This window comes from Drosophila kikkawai, chromosome 3L (genome assembly GCF_030179895.1).
Source record: "Drosophila kikkawai strain 14028-0561.14 chromosome 3L, DkikHiC1v2, whole genome shotgun sequence".
NCBI classification, from domain to species: Eukaryota; Metazoa; Arthropoda; class Insecta; order Diptera; family Drosophilidae; genus Drosophila; species Drosophila kikkawai.
Genome location: NC_091730.1, coordinates 30824717 through 30844407, shown reverse-complemented (window position 1 = coordinate 30844407; position 19691 = coordinate 30824717). Strand labels below are relative to the sequence as shown.

Genomic DNA, 19691 nt, shown 5'->3' with positions numbered 1-19691 from the left:
CGTCTTCAGCAGCAAGTCTTGCGCTGCTCTGGAGTACTGAAACCATTGCATGCCGTCCTTGGGGGGCCAGCACCTCCGTTCCTGACCAATCTGCCATTGCTGCCGGGTCGATAGTTGGCCTCTCCGGAACCGGCTCCTCTGCCTGGAGGGCTCACTGTCTCCATTCTCTGCGTGCTCTGCGGGTCTGCCTTCTTTTCTTGACCACTGTGCTCCACAATTCCGCGACTGTCACGGGCTCGGCTTCAGAACTTTCTGCATTCCCTTGCCGACGATCCTGTACCCTAAGCATCGGTGGGGAAGCTGGCCCAGCCTTATTGGCACCGCTCCTCGGTACTGTGGGGCTGTGGCCTAGATTGGAGGAGCTCGCCTCTGCCTGGAGACGTCTCTACTACCGACTAGGCCTTCAGGTCTCTGCCCCTCTTGGCTGAGTCCGTGGGATCGTCTTATCCTCTTCAGCGCTGGAAATGGCCCGAGTGGTGGGGATTGGGCCATCAGACTGCTGGGCCTGCTGCCAGGCTTGATCTTCTGCCGACCTCTATTTCACAGACGCAGATCACGTAGCCACTCATTATGGGACAGACGCTACGTAGAGGGGTAGGGAGGGACGGCATGTGCACTAGCGAGATCACTCGTTGGCCGAAGAAGAAGAGTGAAATGGTAGCAACATTTAAAGATTTGTTAGGAAGGAAATACTTAAATTTTGTTTCATAAAATTTATTCTTATTTTATTATTTTTTTATATATATATTTACCTCAGTACATTGATGGTAGATTGGCTAAATCAGAAAATACACACATGCTGATACAGCAGTTTTAGTGCAACGAGAAATACAGTGACATCCGCCTGAAATAAGGTACAAAAAACGGGAGTCGTAATAAGAAGACCCGTTTAGTTTATAATCCACTATAGTATATTAGTCTAGTTCCAAGTATATCAGGTCAGGTTAGGTTAGTCCTGGTGGACCTCACGGGGCCACGCATTGGCCAATCCCTCTTAATCCCTTGCCCCCTCTCTTATCAACTGAAGTATAGTGGTTAGTCGTTACAATGTGTCACAATATAGTCTGCTTTGCTAAAAACTGCAAGAAATATATTTCCTATGGTGAACTTACCGGCATAGCGACATAAGTCCGCGCTTCATATCTCCGCCTGTCGTTTTCAAGCGACATAACTCCGCGCCGAAAAATATACATTATATCGCTCAGAAAGAGATCTAAAAAAAATATATTTATAGATTTTTTTAAATGTATCACTTCGTTAAATATAAACAAGAAAGGAAGCTAACTTCGGCACGCCGAAGTTTGTATACCCTTGCAGATTGAAATTGGGTCATTAAAAATCGAGCCATTTGGGTTAAATAATTAAAAAAATAATAATAAAAGAAAATATATTATTGTATATTTATACATAGCATAAATAAAATGCTGAAAACACAAAATAGAGTTTCATAACATTTTACCTATACTTATTATGTTTACAGTTTTACAGTTACAGTATTCGATTCCCAGCTTTACATTTTCTCTACATTTACCGATCGCTTCTATTGGAGCTATATAATATTGTTGTCCGATTTTCATAAAATTGTAAGGTAGTTTCGACGGCTGGGTTAAAACTCAGTCACGCTATGGTCTCTTTACAGAAAAATTTATAAAGGTCTGGGACAAAAAGGTCTTTGACGAAACGGTGCTGACGTGAGATGTAGAGTGTCAGCCACCGGGATACTGAGTGAGAAAAGTAATTGATTTGGTATTGGCAGAAGAGCGAAAAGGGTCAGCGGTAACGGGTATTGGGTCTGGCTCATGGAACTCGCCACAAGGAGACCGAGAGAGGGGATCGATTATGGGAACACCTTTTCTAAGGCAAAATCTTCAGGCTAAAATCTAGGCATCGGATGTGCCTTCTTCAGCACTCGCTGCCGTTTTGCAGTTTTTGGCCGGCTAAGCCTTGCCCTGAACAAGAATCGGATTTCGCAATACATATATTTATGCGTGGCCAGCTTTTTTATTCTTTGCAGTGTGCGTGGAAATAGTCGAGAAGTATTTATTTTAGCATTTTATTTGGGGCCGAGTTCATTTTTATTTCTCTCAGTGAAGACCGGTTCGACTTTCCTAATACGTATTTTTTCATAAAAATATTTATAGAATTATATCCGGGGAGAAAACTTGGCCAAGTATTGCGTTTTAATATTTGAGAAAATATTTATTATCTAACTAGCAACGTGTTCTAGAATTTCTGGTCATCCATTTCTCTCAGTGTCCCGGCAGAAAATCTTCCCGAATTTTATGGGTGAAATTAAAAGAATCATGGCGACGGAATTTATGTTCATATGTTAAGAAAATATTTTATTTAATTCATTTGCATTATTTTGGTTTCTTTTATATTTCAGGAGTTTCTCTCAGTGTTCAGGGGTTAACAGGTTAGGTCAGGTTAAGGGGACAAGTTTAGCCTTCTCTTTGGTGACACCGAATCGAGGCCTTCGAGAAATCTGTGCACGTGATATTCTCGCTGGCCAAAATGCGGTTTCACTCTGTACACTTACCCGTCTCACTCTCACGCACATACACACGCGTGAATCCGTAGGTGCTCCGCCGCTGGTCCTGGGCCGGCACACTCTGCTCCTGATCTCCTGGTTGACCTTCGTCCAACGTCAGCCGGCGGCTGGGAATATGTTCGCGTGATCTCCGCTGCTGTTGACCTCGCGCCGACGCTTGGCTTCTCGCTGGCCACTGGTGGGCTGCGGCGAATCTCACTTGGCACTTTGAGACAAAATAATCCTCGGGTTTCGTCTGGGTTTTCGTTGGACTCATTTTCCTGGCACTTTGATTGGCATCTCTTGGCCAAAATCCGAAGTTCCTCTGGTTCCTCATTCCAGCACGTGGAGTGGCAAAACGCCTTTGCCCGCTCCTCTCGCTCTTCCTTTTGGGCGCGTGCCAATTTGCGGGAGTTGCTTGTATGCACGATCCTGTGCTCTCTCGCTTGCTCTTACGTGGCGCTCGGTCACGTGACCACTTCTCGTGGTGAATATTTCGTTGCTCTGCTGGTGTGAGAACGAGTGGGTAATGGAACTATCGAAGGTATAGCTTAAATTTAAATATATACAGCTTATTCTATACTTGTTTTAATATTTACTTGTGGAAAGTCGGTTGACTCCTCACAAAATGTATACCAAAATGTTGAAATAATAAAAGGAGCTCATATCTAAAAGTAGATAAAAATACATTGAAAAACAAGAAAGGAAGCTAACTTCGGTTCGCCGAAGTTTGTATACCATTGCAGATTGGTTTTCATATTTATATTATAAATTATAATGCCGAAAACAGACACTAAACAGAGTTTCATAACATTTTACCTATACTTATTATGTTTACAGTTTGACAGTTATACATACATTCATTCATTATTATACATTCCCAGCTTTACATTTTCTCTACATCTACGGATTGCTTCTATGGCAGCTGTATGATATAGTTGTCCGATTTTCATAAAATGTATACCAAAATTCTAAAATAAAACTAAAAGCTCATGTCTCAAAGTAGATTAAAATACGCTGAAAAACAACGAAGTTATAATTTTTTTTCGATTCATTTCCCGATCGTTCCTATGGCAGCTATAAGATATAGTGGTCCGATTTTTTTGTGTGCAGCATCTAAGCGAATCCCAAATACCAGTGGCAGGCTCTCAAGAGCAGCCTCCCTCGGCACAGCCCTCGACCTCAAGACAAATACCAAGAATCCTCAGATCGAGTGCTAGAAAAGATTTGGTATCCGAATGTGTCGCGGGTGAGACCGTGCCCCCAGTGTTACCCATTTCCGTTTTGTCCCCTGGGGGGTCCCAACAGTTATCCTCTCAGAGCCCCAGTCCAGTTCCCTTTCAGGGTGTCCGGCCCGGACTACCGGCCGAAATTGGTTAGGCGGATGGCAATACCACCAACGAAACAGTTATTTGTTTCGCGGCTTACCCCTGACCTAACATCGGAAGATGTAATAGCTTTTATCCAAAGCAAAACAGGATCCGAAAAAAATAAGGTAGAAAAATTTAAATGTTCTTATCCTAGAAACATTTCTTCTTTTAAAATAAATGTTCCTGACGAATTCTTTGACAAACTATGCTCTGTCCAAATCTGGCCACAGCATGGTGTTGTCAAAGAGTTCGAGGGAAAGAAAAAGGAAAAGCGGCCAGTAGGAGTAATTACTCGTCCTAGGCCCGATTTAATCTTTGCGCCTTCTAAGTCTTCCAATTCCGTCCCAAAAAACTAACCAACTCCCTTGGTCTCCTATCAGAATGCAAGAGGCTTACGGAGTAAGCTTCCTAAATTGTATTCTGATGTGTCTCATTTGCTTCCCAAGTTATTGTGTTCACAGAAACCTGGTTAAAGCCGGAAACTCTGAGCTCCGAAGTTTTTCCAGATGTGTCCGGAATATACCGGCTGAATCGGCCTATCAGACGTGGGGGTGGTGTCCTTGGAGCTCACGTCCGAATTAATAACTTTCAAGGAGTGCAACGATGTTAAATTCCGTTGCGTGAAACTATTAGTTAATGGTAGTTCTATTTTTATTACATGTTTCCACATTCCTTCATTGTCGAATCTTCCTATTTAGTGGAACCATCTTTCCGCTATCCAGTCGGTTTCCAAAAGATTGTCTGATAACGACCATTTAGTAGTTCTTGGTGATATTAACATCCCAGGGCTATTTGATCCTTAGATAACTCCACTAATACACTTCTTACCACAACACATCATGATTTTATTGGTGGCGCCCCTGATGCAACCCTATTATCCCTTTCATCATACTTTCAATGTGACCATCGTCAGACTGTTTCACGGAATAAATCTGATTGTCCAACCCAAGAAGTCCTCTGCTTTCGCAAGACGGACTTCGTACGGCCGAATAATTTTATAATTGATTATAATTGGTCCGATCTATACATATGCACTGATTTCGCCTGATAAAGTAGATATTTTTTACAGTGCTATGAATTCTTTTTTACTAAATGTTTTCCGTTTCCGTTTTCCTTGGTTTACCAAAGAGTTGACCCACCTAAAAAATAAAAATTCTGATCTGTATGTAAAGTATAAACCGGTTCTCAAACAGTCCTATCTAGCTATTTATAGACTCGGTCAACTTTTACCGTGCAAAACGCGCAGCAGGGTTTGTATTTAAAAAAATAACAAGAAAGGAAGCTAACTTTGGCACGCCGATGTTTGTATACCCTTGCAGATATTATTTCATTACATTTTACCTACACATATGGACAAAATAATAGGTGTGAGTTTTTTTTCTTTTTTGACGTTTAATTTCTAATTTATTTCTTTATAAATCTTAACAAATCAAGTTTTTTTCATAACTCATAATATTTGTCTACATTTAAAAACTAAAAACAGCTTTACAAACTCTCTAATAAAAAAGAAAAACCATTTTATAGTTAAATTCACAAATTTTGGCTGGACAAAATAATAGGTGTAGGACGATTAATTTTCAAATTATATCGATTTTTCAATCAATTTGGTCCTGTTTCAGTTTTAAATCACTAATTGGCAGTCAATAATTGGTATATCCGCCATTATTTTTTAGAACTTTCTCCATTCGTCTTGGCATGGACAATATTAACTTGCGACAAGTTTCAACTAGGATGTTTTACCAAGTTTTTTGGACAATATCCTTAAGTTGAGCGATATTTTGGCAAAAAGTCCTTCCAACTTCTCTTTTAAGTTCACCCCAGAGATTCTCAATGGGATTGAGATCCGGGGATTGACTTGACCACTCAAGAACATCCACATTTTGCTCCCGGAACCAATCCTTTACATCTCGCGATGAGTGTTTCGGGTCATTATCCTGTTGGAACTTCCATAAAAATGGCATATTATCCTCGGCATATGGTAGCATTACATCAAACCTACCAGGAGGATTGCCCGAAGGGTTCCTTTGCTCCGGACGTTAAATTTACAGATGAGGCAAAAGTTTGCATTAGATCATAAGACCTGATGCGGCCCGCAGGGTGAGAAAAAATGGCGTAATATCCTTTGGAGTGACGAAACCAACATTAATTTATTTGGTAATGACGCTAAAAGGAATGTTCGTCGTCCTAAAGGCAAAACATTTGACGCCAGGTACACATGTAAAACCGTGAAACATGGAGGTGGTAGCTTAATGGTATGGGGCTGCTTTTCTTGGGATGGTGTTGGTCCGATTCATCGAATCGACGGAATCATGGATAGATTCGTTTATAAAAACTTATTGGAGACAGTAATGCCACCATATGCCGAGGATAATATGCCACTTTTATGGAAGTTCCAACAGGATAATGACCCGAAACACTCATCGCGAGATGTAAAGGATTGGTTCCGGGAGCAAAATGTGGATGTTCTTGAGTGGTCAAGTCAATCCCCGGATCTCAATCCCATTGAGAATCTCTGGGGTGAACTTAAAAGAGAAGTTGGAAGGACTTTTTGCCAAAATATCGCTCAACTTAAGGATATTGTCCAAAAAACTTGGTAAAACATCCTAGTTGAAACTTGTCGCAAGTTAATATTGTCCATGCCAAGACGAATGGAGAAAGTTCTAAAAAATAATGGCGGATATACCAATTATTGACTGCCAATTAGTGATTTAAAACTGAAACAGGACCAAATTGATTGAAAAATCGATATAATTTGAAAATTAATCGTCCTACACCTATTATTTTGTCCAGCCAAAATTTGTGAATTTAACTATAAAATGGTTTTTCTTTTTTATTAGAGAGTTTGTAAAGCTGTTTTTAGTTTTTAAATGTAGACAAATATTATGAGTTATGAAAAAAACTTGATTTGTTAAGATTTATAAAGAAATAAATTAGAAATTAAACGTCAAAAAAGAAAAAAAACTCACACCTATTATTTTGTCCATATGTGTATACTTATTATGTTTACACTTTGACAGTTACAGTTTTGCATTCCCAGCTTTATATTTTCTCTACATCTACCGATCGCTTCTATGGGAGCTATATGATATAGTTTTCCGATTTTTATGAAATTTATACCAAAATTGTGGAATAATAAATTAAACTTATATCTCAGAGTAGATAAAAATACGTTGCAAAACAACGAAGGTATAATTCTTTTCCTATTAATTTTCCGATCGTTCCTATGGCAGCTATAAGATATAGTCGTCCGGTTTTTATTAAATTTTTATCGAAATTTTGAAATAATATAAAATAAAATGGCCATATCTACAAAATTGTGCAAAAATGTTGAAAAACAGCAAAGTTATAATTTTTTTTTCTAAAAATTTATCGATCATTGGTATGGGAGCTATATGATATAGTCATCCGATCCGGCCCGTTCCGACATATATAGCAGTGTGAGTATATAGAAGACTAAATGCAAAGTTTTATTCAGATAGCTTTAAAACTGAGGGACTAGTTTGCGTAGAAACGGACAGACGGACGGACAGACGGACGGACAGACGGACATGGCCAGATCGACTCGGCTGTTGATGCTGATCAAGAATATATATACTTTATAGGGTCGGAAAGGTCTCCTTCACTGCGTTGCAAACTTCTGACTGAAATTATAATACGAATTTTTATTTACTCCGAAATATAAGCTTTTTTTATTATTCTAGAATAAATAATAGAATAATAGAATACATTTCATAAAAATCGGACAACTATATCTTATAGCTGCCATAGAAGAGATCGGTAAATGTTAGTGATGCTAGTTCGACAGAAAACATCGATGTCGATGCCCATCGATGTTTTCAAAATAGACCATCGATATATAACTTAACATCGGTATCAAAAAAACATCGAAAAACATCGGAAAATAACGCTAAAAATAACATCGATGTTCGATGCATCGATGAATTTTGTAATAAATCACAAAGGGCTTATTTTTATTATCTTATGTGTGATTAAAAACTGAAAATAAGCTACCGTAGTAATTATATATATTTTTCTTATTTTTTAGATATGAAATGACATAATTAAAAATTATATCAATATTGATGCTTCCATAGCACTCTTTAATTTTGTTTGAAATTATAAAGAGGGCAAAAAAAAAATATAACAAATCTTTTATAGAAGTCTTTCAATTTGTAAGTAGTTATCCAGAGGCACAAAAAATTAAAAATAAATAAATAATAAATATTGTGGAATCAGAGACCGATGTTTCGTCAAACATCGATGCATCGGTTAACATCGACATCAACAAAAACATCGCTAAAAAAAACATCGATGCTCGATGCATCGATGTTTTTAGCATCACTAGTAAATGTATAAAATATATAAAGCTGGGAATGTAAAACTGTAACTGTCAAACTGTAAACATAATAAGTATAGGTAAAATGTAATGAAACTCTGTTCTGTGAGTGTTTTCAGCATATAAATCTATAATATAAACATAAAAACCAATCTGCAAGGGTATACAAACTTGGGCGTGCCGAAGTTAACTTCCTTTCTTGTTAATAACTACTTTACACTTTTTATTTATTAACTTTTCCTATCATATTAATATAAAAATATATGGGACATTGGGACATCTACCATAGGAAAAACTTGCATACGTACATTTAATTTCACTTATCTCATTCATCAATTTTTAATTTAATATACATATCTGTACTTTTTTATTTTCAGGGAGCTGGCTATATGAGCTTTAACAACATTGACCAGAATAATTTGCCCCACATTTTAAATCAAGCTGTCACCATGTTTCGGAAAGCACTGGAAGTTGAAGCACAGGATAAAGTTATTTGCTGCATTTTGGAAATGTTTGCTTTGTGGACCCAAAAGTTCAGAAATGAACTACCTATTGTCATTATGAACATTTTTAAAAGCGGTATCGGACAAAAAAACTCCAATCAAATAATAAGGCAAAGTTATCTTGAATGGTTTCTATTATCGGTAAAAAATGCAAATATGATCAACCATGGCTCAATAGTACCAGATCTGATATCTTTATATACTAAGGCTTTACAAAATTCGTCACAGTTATGTAACATGTCGGAAGCAGCCTGCATAGCTTGTATACTGCTTATTTTGGAAAAGCCAAACGAAAGTGAAAATTTTTTTTGGTCTACAGTTTTTGATATGAACAAAAAATATTTCTTTAACGAAAAATTTATTGCAACAGCTTCAATTGATACACTATGTAACTTATCATTGATGAGTAAAATATTGCTTAGTTCCTATCCTGAAAAAATTAAAGGAGACTTGTGTCCTTTAATTCGTGCTCTAGTCTATAACTTGTGCAGCAATTCATTAAAAGTTAGAAGGCTTACAATTTTAGAGATTAAACAGATAATCAATGTTTCAACAGGCGTAGAATTCGTAAGGTTAGCTTTATCTGAATTTGATAAAAGAATTAATTTGATCAGCATTCAAACTGATGGTGACATTTCGACCGATCAATTTGGCACACCGACGCAAGCATATGTGGATGCCTTACAAGTTTTAACAAGCTTAACGGGAATAAAGCATAATGAAATTCTTGAAGTTGCTGAAGATCTATTGCTTATTTCAAACCATCCTGCAATCGTACTAAATAATCCACATTTATGGGAAAACACAATCGAACGATACTTTCAAATATCTCCGGAAGACTTCATCTTTACAAAAAAAAAATATATCTTTGATAAATATATCGATAATTTCCAACCTTTGGCCCAATACGAAAATACCATATCAGCGCTTGTTCGTATTTCTCCCAGTGTAATAATTCCTTTAGTTGTTATGCATTTAAAAAACTATCTTGGTGATTCCAAAAACTATGATGCTTCTAATGATGAATACTTGACATATTTGACTCCGGAAGGCGAGTTATATGATAAGAGCGTAATTCCTCACATAGACGCACAGTATGATACTGTCCGTATTAAAAGGGAAAACAAGGTATATAGCTACAAAGAACAATTGGAGGAGATTCAACTTCGACGTGAAATTGATGAGAAAAGACAAAAGGAAGGAAAATCAAAAACTATAAAGCTTACTCAAAAACAAGAGGAACAAATTAAAAATCAAACTGAAAAGGAGCTACGCATAAGATTACGTTTGAAACAGTTACATGATAAACTGATTTCTAAAATTCACTTGCTTAAATCATCGTGTTATGGAAATGGAGAACAGCTTGCACTACATTTTTATACTTTATTAAATGATGTCTTAAATGCTTCTAAAAGCCCTTTAAGTGCAAAGCTTCTTACAGATCTATATTTGTTCTTGCATACCTTGTGCTTCAGACTGCACCCAAAGCTTGGCCGTAGCATTGGTGTAGCTACAATAAAACTTCAAAATCCGTCATGTATATTAGGAGAGGAATATGATGATCTAAACTTACATAATTCTATCCCAGATATTATTTCCGATCTTGACAATCATATGATATCCAGTATTTTTGACTCGCCTTCATTTTCGTATGCGTTTGAGTTTATAAAGCGGGCATTATTGTTTTTAAATATTGATTCAAATACTGAACTAATTTTGAAATGCATTCATATAATAGCTTCACATACCTCGGAAAATGCTGTAACTAATTGTAACCCGAAATTTATGCCAAGATTGGGCATGTTCGAAATTTTGCTATATCTTTTTAAAAACAATACAAAACTAAGAGAACAGACCTCCTCTGCTATTAAAGACATTGCGAGATATTCACATGAAGATGGTTTTTGTGCTGGGACTTATAACCAAATTATAAGTATATTTTTAGATGACTTGCAATATAATGCAGACCCTGTCAGAAACATAGCATTACAAGCAATAGAAATAATGGTGGAACCAATAAAAAAACATTTACAAGTTGATGATAGCCATCAACAACAAATTATAAAAAGATTGTGGATAGCAAAATTTGATTCAGCTGAAGAAAATAGGGATCTTGCCATCGATATCTGGGATAAGGTCAATCTGACTTCACCGAAATTTAATGAAGTTATTTATGATATTTTACACCCAGAGTTGTGTATTCAAAAATCAGCTTCAGAATCCCTAATGCCTCTTATAGCTGGGGATGAAAATGCAATTAAATGCGCAATAAAGATACTTTTTACTATTTATAATGAAATGTTAACTCTTATACCACCTGTATTAGATAAATTTGACCGTGAAATTAAACCCTCTACTGATCAATGGAAACCCCGAAGAGGTGTTGCTATTGCTTTCTCTACACTTGCGCCTATATTATCCATTGAAGACATTAATGATATAATGAATTTTATGGTGTCCCAAGGACTTGGAGACCGAGAGGATGTCGTTCACAAAGAAATGCTAGCAGCAGCATTAAAAATCGTTGATATACACGGTAACAGGATAATAGTATATTTATTGCCAGTTTTTGAAGATTTTCTCGATAAAGCGCCAAAATCTCAAAGTTATGACAACATTCGGCAAGCAGTTGTCATACTTATGGGCTCGTTAGCGCGGCATTTAGAAAAAAACGATAATAGAATTGATCCTATAGTAAAAAGACTTTTAACTGCACTATCTACGCCATCACAACAAGTTCAAGAAGCGGTATCCAATTGTTTACCGCATCTTATGCCTTCTGTAAAAGATGAAGCCCCTGCCATGATAAAAAAACTTTTACATTCTTTGGCAAAATCCGATAAATATGGTGAAAGGCGCGGAGCTGCTTATGGCATTGCTGGAATTGTCAAAGGCCTTGGAATTTTGTCTTTAAAACAACTGGATATAATGTCCAAGCTGACGTCTTACATACAAGAAAAGAAGAACTATAAATCAAGGGAGGGAGCTTTATTTGCCTTTGAAGTGTTATGTACTACACTTGGTCGTTTGTTTGAACCGTACATAGTTCATGTACTACCACACTTGCTTCAATGCTTTGGTGATTCATCACAATACGTTAGACAAGCAGCGGATGATACAGCCAAAGTTGTCATGGGTAAATTGTCCGCACATGGAGTTAAATTAGTACTTCCATCACTTTTAGAAGCCCTTGATGAAGATTCCTGGAGAACTAAAACGGCATCAGTTGAATTGTTAGGAGCTATGGCATTTTGTGCACCAAAACAACTATCTTCTTGTCTACCTAGTATTGTTCCGAAATTAATAGAAGTTTTGGGAGACTCCCACACGAAAGTACAAGAATCCGGCGCGGAAGCCCTGAAAGTAATAGGGTCTGTAATTAAAAATCCCGAAATTCAAGCCATTGTTCCGGTCCTCTTAGATGCTTTAGAAGATCCCTCTAATAATACATCAACTTGCTTGCATAGTTTACTGAAAACAAAATTCATTCACTTTATTGACGCTCCTTCCTTGGCCCTAATTATGCCAGTGGTGCAACGTGCTTTTATGGACCGCTCTACAGAAACTAGAAAAATGGCTGCACAAATAATAGGAAATATGTATTCACTAACAGACCAAAAAGATTTAGCACCTTACCTACCTAGTATAATTCCAGGTCTTAAATCATCTTTATTAGATCCTGTGCCTGAAGTGAGAGCTGTATCTGCTCGAGCTCTTGGAGCAATGGTTAAGGGTATGGGCGAAGGTTCATTTGAAAATTTATTACCATGGTTAATGGAAACATTAACTTCAGAGTCAAGCAGTGTGGATCGCAGTGGAGCAGCCCAAGGACTATCCGAGGTAGTTGGAGGACTTGGAGTCGAAAAAATGCATAAACTTATGCCGGAAATAATTTCGACTGCTGAAAGAATTGATATTGCTCCACACGTAAAAGATGGATATATAATGATGTTTATATACATGCCAGGAGCTTTTCCTGAAGAATTTACACCGTATATCGGACAAATTATTAATCCGATCTTAAAAGCATTAGCAGACGAAAGCGAATATGTGCGGGAAACAGCCCTAAAGGCAGGTCAGCGAATCGTTAATTTATATGCTGAGACAGCAGTGGCTCTTTTACTTCCTGAACTTGAAAAAGGATTATTTGATGATAATTGGCGCATTAGATATAGTTCAGTGCAACTACTAGGAGATCTGTTATATCGTATTTCTGGAGTATCTGGAAAGATGACCACGGAAACAGCAAGCGAAGACGATAATTTCGGAACTGAACATTCACACACTGCTATTATCCGCTTTTTAGGCGATGAACGTAGGAACCGGGTATTATCGGGACTTTACATGGGTCGTAGTGACGTTTCGTTAATGGTCCGCCAAGCTGCGTTACACGTATGGAAAGTAGTTGTCACAAATACTCCGAGAACTTTGCGCGAAATTCTTCCCACGTTATTTGGTTTACTTTTGGGATGTTTAGCAAGCACAAGTTATGACAAAAGACAAGTGGCTGCACGAACGTTAGGCGATTTAGTTAGAAAACTGGGTGAAAGAGTTTTACCCGAAATTATTCCTATTCTTGAAAATGGATTAGATTCTGATTATCCAGATCAACGGCAAGGAGTATGTATTGGCTTATCAGAAATAATGGGATCTACATCAAAAGAAATGGTGTTTACATTTGTGAATAGTTTGGTTCCTACAGTACGCAAAGCCTTGTGCGACCCGTTGCCAGAAGTTCGAGAAGCCGCCGCAAAAACATTTGAATCCTTGCATAGTACAGTTGGCTCACGGGCATTAGATGACATTCTGCCATATATGTTAAAAGGGCTCTCAGACCCGGACCCTTTAGTGGCTGAGAATACATTAGATGGTCTTAGACAAGTAATGTCCATTAAATCAAGGGTAGTATTACCATATCTTGTACCACAATTAACTTCCAAACCTGTTAATACAAAAGCATTATCTATTCTCGTATCTGTTGCTGGTGACGCATTAACCAAGTATTTGCCTAAAATATTAGCTGCTTTATTAGAAGCATTATCAGAATCGTATGGATCTCCACATGAGCAGCAAGAGATTGATTATTGCCAAACTGTCATATTGTCAGTGACGGATGAAACAGGAATCAGAACAATTATGGATATATTACTTATTTCAGCCAATTCGAATGATCTTTGCACACGAAAATCATCAGCCAGTTTGCTCTCTGCATTTTGTATTCATTCGCAGGGAAATTACTCACAATACATTCCGCAGCTATTGCGATGCTTAGTTAGATTAATGGTTGACTATGATAAAGATATATTACAAAAGTCATGGGAAGCTCTTAATGCTGTAATTAAAGGTCTAAATTCTGCCCAACAAATTTCTCACGTATCTGATGTTCGTCAGGCAGTAAGGTTTGCAGCTAGTGAACTAAAAGGCCCAGAGCTACCAGGTTTTTGTTTGCCTAAGGGCATTACTCCTCTTTTGCCTGTTTTCCGAGAAGCTATTTTAAATGGTTTGCCTGAGGAAAAAGAAAACGCAGCACAAGGTCTTGGTGAAGTTATTTTTTTAACTAATGCACAATCCCTTCAACCCTCTGTAGTCCATATAACGGGTCCGCTAATAAGAATATTAGGGGACCGTTTTAATGCAGCGGTTAAAGCAGCTGTATTAGAAACATTGGCCATATTGCTTCATAAAGTTGGTGTCATATTAAAGCAGTTTTTACCACAGCTTCAGACTACATTTCTAAAAGCGCTGCATGATCAAAACAGAACCGTAAGAATGAAAGCTGGAAGAGCTATCTCTGAGCTAGTTGCGATTCACTCAAGACCAGATCCATTATTTAATGAAATTCATAACGGCATAAAAAATTCGGATGATTCCTCAATTAGGGAAACAATGCTACATGCCCTTCGTAGTATTCTGAGTCCTTTTGGAGATAAAATGACTGAGCCAATAAAAAAACAGATTTATTCTACCTTATTAAGTATGATCGGTCATCAGGAAGACGTCACTCGGAAAGCTGTTGGTGGATGTTTGGGTGTAATGTTAAAGTACATAACGCCAGTGCAAGTGGATAATTTATTCAGTACTTTAATATTACCTGATAATTCAGATGATATATTAGTAAAACATGGATATACTGTAGTTTTGTTTGTTGCTTTAAAAGAATGTCCCGATGAAGTGCTTACGATAAACCTAAAAGAAAAAGTAACATCATATATTCTGGCCAATATTTTATCAGACAAAGTGCCGATTGCTTGCAATGCTATCAGAGCTGCCACCTACTTTTTGGAGTATTTTCTAGTAAATGATTATAGCCCTCCAAATAATGTGATAGTTGCGTTAGCAAGAGCTATGAATCATAGCAGCAATGATGTCAAACAATTGGTTCCGAAAAGTTGCACTTATCTATCTAAAAGTTTAATAGGCTATGAATATAATCTGGATGTTTTAAAGTGTCTGGTACCAATGTTAGTAAATGGCACTAAGGAAAAGAATGGATATGTAAAATCGAATTCTGAGCTTGCATTAATATCTATTTTAAGATTACGAACTGATGACTCGACCCTAACGAAAATATCAGATATCTTAGAATCGGGTGCTAAGGACTCATTAAATGACGTTGTGATAAAAGTTTTAAAACGTACAGCGTCCCAGGCTACAGTTAAAGAAGAAGAATTAGATGATACATTACAAACATAATGATTAAACTTTTAAATTGTAATACAGAAAATTTGATAAAAATAAATGTTAAAACTATTGAAATATATTTAAAGTAAATATTCTATTATATTAAGGTAAAGTAAGGTAAGTTATAATTTTTTTTCCTAATTTGTTTCTTATTTTAAAGGCTTTTAAAAATATTGTGCGAAAGTTTTACAACGATCATAGCAAAATTGACGAAGTTTTGCCTTGTTGAACAAAGGTCGTTTAGTATTCAATGTATCAGTATGTTTAAAGTAAGTTTAAAGTGCCATTTTGAAAGCCGGTGTACACGATAACTTAAAATTTACTGGACCAATCGGTTTGAGGTTGTGGAGATCTGTTATATCGTATTTTTGGAGTATCTGGAAAGGTGAACACAGAAACAGCAAGCGAAGACGATAATTTCGGAACTGAACATTCTCACACTGCTATTATCCGTTTTTTAGGCGATAACCGGGTATTATCGGGACTTTACATGGGTCGTAGTTTTGTCAAATGAAAACAATCGAAAATTTTTAAAGTAGGTTTTTTAATATTAGATGTAAAGTACAAAATAATTTTTTTTTTAATAATTCGAAAACAAAATGGCGGCTGTGCAGCATTTCTTTGTAGACCCTTTTTTGTTAAAGGGGGTCCATGACCGAAAACCTAACGTCCTTAATTTTTGATCTAGAACAATTAATCCAATTTTGTTAGTTTCTGTATCTCAACCGCTATCGACACACGTAGGATTTTTTCGATATATTGATATTTTGCAAAATGGTGAGAGATTAAAAATAATTTTTAATTTTCGCGAAAAAAACGTCTCAAAATTGTTGATTAAAAAAAAGTAAGCAAAAAAAAAAAAAAAAAATCCTACGTGTGTCGATAGACATAGGTATTTTAAATATATACTGTCAAAATTTCAAATCGATCGGCTAAGATTTGTTCGAGTTAGGTTTCCGGCCGACTCAAAAAAAATGGTTTTGAGAAAAACGCGTTTAAGGGTCCGTTCTGGTTAGTTGGGCCAAAAAATAGGCAATCTTTAGGAATTTTTTTGACATAGAAAAAGACATAGAAAGTTCAAATATTGCATGTTTATTTCTCATAGTTCAGAGATGATTTAGCACAAATTTTCAAAATTTTTAGAGCATGTCCTGAAGCAGGACACAGGACGACATAAGCTTCTGCAAAAAAAAGGTACCCCTCTGGCGACAGTCCTGCAGGACGTAAAAATCGACTGAAACAAAAAATTCAAAGATGTTCTTGTTTAGTATTAATGTGGTTATGGAATAGACTACAATACAAGAAAGGAAGCTACGCATAAGATTACGTTTGAAACAGTTACATGATAAACTGATTTCTAAAATTCACTTGCTTAAATCATCGTGTTATGGAAATGGAGAACAGCTTGCACTACATTTTTATACTTTATTAAATGATGTCTTAAATGCATCTAAAAGCCCTTTAAGTGCAAAGCTTCTTACAGATCTATATTTGTTCTTGCATACCTTGTGCTTCAGACTGAACCCAAAGCTTGGCCGTAGCATTGGTGTAGCTACAATAAAACTTCAAAATCCGTCATGTATATTAGGAGAGGAATATGATGATCTAAACTTACATAATTCTATCCCAGATATTATTTCCGATCTTGACAATCATATGATATCCAGTATTTTTGACTCGCCTTCATTTTCGTATGCGTTTGAGTTTATAAAGCGGGCATTATTGTTTTTAAATATTGATTCAAATACTGAACTAATTTTGAAATGCATTCATATAATAGCTTCACATACCTCGGAAAATGCTGTAACTAATTGTAACCCGAAATTTATGCCAAGATTGGGCATGTTCGAAATTTTGCTATATCTTTTTAAAAACAATACAAAACTAAGAGAACAGACCTCCTCTGCTATTAAAGACATTGCGAGATATTCACATGAAGATGGTTTTTGTGCTGGGACTTATAACCAAATTATAAGTATATTTTTAGATGACTTGCAATATAATGCAGACCCTGTCAGAAACATAGTATTACAAGCAATAGAAATAATGGTGGAACCAATAAAAAAACATTTACAAGTTGATGATAGCCATCAACAACAAATTATAAAAAGATTGTGGATAGCAAAATTTGATTCAGCTGAAGAAAATAGGGATCTTGCCATCGATATCTGGGATAAGGTCAATCTGACTTCACCGAAATTTAATGAAGTTATTTATGATATTTTACACCCAGAGTTGTGTATTCAAAAATCAGCTTCAGAATCCCTAATGCCTCTTATAGCTGGGGATGAAAATGCAATTAAATGCGCAATAAAGATACTTTTTACTATTTATAATGAAATGTTAACTCTTATACCACCTGTATTAGATAAATTTGACCGTGAAATTAAACCCTCTACTGATCAATGGAAACCCCGAAGAGGTGTTGCTATTGCTTTCTCTACACTTGCGCCTATATTATCCATTGAAGACATTAATGATATAATGAATTTTATGGTGTCCCAAGGACTTGGAGACCGAGAGGATGTCGTTCACAAAGAAATGCTAGCAGCAGCATTAAAAATCGTTGATATACACGGTAACAGGATAATAGTATATTTATTGCCAGTTTTTGAAGATTTTCTCGATAAAGCGCCAAAATCTCAAAGTTATGACAACATTCGGCAAGCAGTTGTCATACTTATGGGCTCGTTAGCGCGGCATTTAGAAAAAAACGATAATAGAATTGATCCTATAGTAAAAAGACTTTTAACTGCACTATCTACGCCATCACAACAAGTTCAAGAAGCGGTATCCAATTGTTTACCGCATCTTATGCCTTCTGTAAAAGATGAAGCCCCTGCCATGATAAAAAAACTTTTACATTCTTTGGCAAAATCCGATAAATATGGTGAAAGGCGCGGAGCTGCTTATGGCATTGCTGGAATTGTCAAAGGCCTTGGAATTTTGTCTTTAAAACAACTGGATATAATGTCCAAGCTGACGTCTTACATACAAGAAAAGAAGAACTATAAATCAAGGGAGGGAGCTTTATTTGCCTTTGAAGTGTTATGTACTACACTTGGTCGTTTGTTTGAACCGTACATAGTTCATGTACTACCACACTTGCTTCAATGCTTTGGTGATTCATCACAATACGTTAGACAAGCAGCGGTTGATACAGCCAAAGTTGTCATGGGTAAATTGTCCGCACATGGAGTTAAATTAGTACTTCCATCACTTTGTGAGGAGTCGTCTGACTCCCCACCAATACTGGCGGCGGCACCAACATCAGCCTTAACACCGGCCACCCGCGCCAGCAGCCGACGGCAACAACATCAGCCAGAACAACGGCCACGTCATCAACAGCGACGTCAGAAAACAGCGGCCAGCGGCCTCAACACCGGCCCGAGCAGCGGCCACAACAACAGCGCGCTCTCGCCGTCAACAACAACGACGGCCGCCACGTCACCAACGTCGACGTCATCGACAAAACGGCCACAACACCGGCCGTCGACGTCATCAACGCCGGCCACAACAAAACCGGCCAGAACAGCGGCCAACAGCAGCGGCAATGGCAACGGCCAGCGCGACCAGCGAAAACAATACTTCGCGCCCGTAGCCAACAAAAAACAACCGCAGCTACGTCATCAACAACGGCCACGTCATCAACAGCTCACCAAGCCAACAACAACGGCGATCAGGAGCCGGCAGCGACAACAACAACAGCCGACGGCAAAACAACCGCCGCCAACGCTCATGGAGAGCCACCGCAGCGAGCAGCGAAAAAAAAAAACAACAAAAACAAACCGGCAAACGCCCAATTATTCTCTTTGTCAATATTTAAATAATCTCTTGTAAAATACTTTATTCACTTCTCCTTTTGTAACCTTAAGCTTTGTATAAATAATTCATTGTAGATATAATCATTTTCGTATACATTCTTTATAAAATGGGCAACGTATATTTTAATATAATAATATAGTCATTTATAAGCTGTACAAAAGTTAAGCATAGAAAAGAGTTTGTAGTTATCTTTGGTTCCCCGTTCTCACATCTCTAGACCCCGCACACACACACACACACATCTACACGCGGAGAGCAGAGAGAGCTATTCACCACGAATAAGTGGCCACGGAGTTAGCGCCGTATGGGAGCAACAGAGAGCGAGCATACGATCGAGCGCAAAGCAACCCCCGAAAATTGGCACGCGCCAACAGGAGAGAGCGAGAGGGAAGCTGATGCACCGCAATGCAATGAGCAACGGAAAATTACCGGCGCGGCCGAAAATT

General features: G+C 37.4%; 3 protein-coding genes and 1 long non-coding RNA gene across 5 annotated transcripts in view; 2 read left to right on the top strand and 2 right to left on the bottom strand.

Moving 5' to 3' along the window:
* Positions 1-15499, top strand: part of l(3)80Fj (lethal (3) 80Fj) — a 54533-nt gene extending 39034 nt beyond the window's left edge. Inside the window, exon 4 of one of the 2 annotated variants that reach the window (XM_041776426.2) lies at positions 8614-15499. In XM_041776426.2, the coding sequence (XP_041632360.2) occupies positions 8614-15432 (6819 nt within the window). In that variant the 3' untranslated portion in view covers positions 15433-15499. The remainder of the gene's footprint in view (positions 1-8613) is intronic. The other variant, XM_070285418.1, reaches the window with a different exon arrangement.
* Positions 709-2867, bottom strand: LOC138928281 (uncharacterized). The gene is made up of 3 exons (XM_070284958.1): positions 2540-2867; positions 1113-1213; positions 709-844 (listed from the first exon to the last, which is right to left on the bottom strand). The coding sequence occupies exons 1-3, from the start codon at positions 2865-2867 to the stop codon at positions 782-784; spliced, it is 492 nt and encodes a 163-aa protein (XP_070141059.1). The 3' UTR covers positions 709-781.
* Positions 2936-8677, bottom strand: LOC138928370 (uncharacterized). Its single transcript, XR_011444898.1, has 3 exons — positions 8545-8677; positions 3130-3198; positions 2936-3065 (listed from the first exon to the last, which is right to left on the bottom strand). It is a non-coding gene; the product is annotated as an uncharacterized lncRNA (long non-coding RNA).
* A 1442-nt stretch (positions 15500-16941) lies between the features above and the next one.
* On the top strand, positions 16942-19275 carry LOC138928369 (stalled ribosome sensor GCN1-like). The gene has a single exon (XM_070285420.1). It carries the CDS (start codon positions 17077-17079, stop codon positions 19258-19260), a length of 2184 nt encoding a protein of 727 aa, XP_070141521.1. The 5' UTR covers positions 16942-17076; the 3' UTR covers positions 19261-19275.
* The last annotated feature ends 416 nt before the right edge of the window (positions 19276-19691 follow it).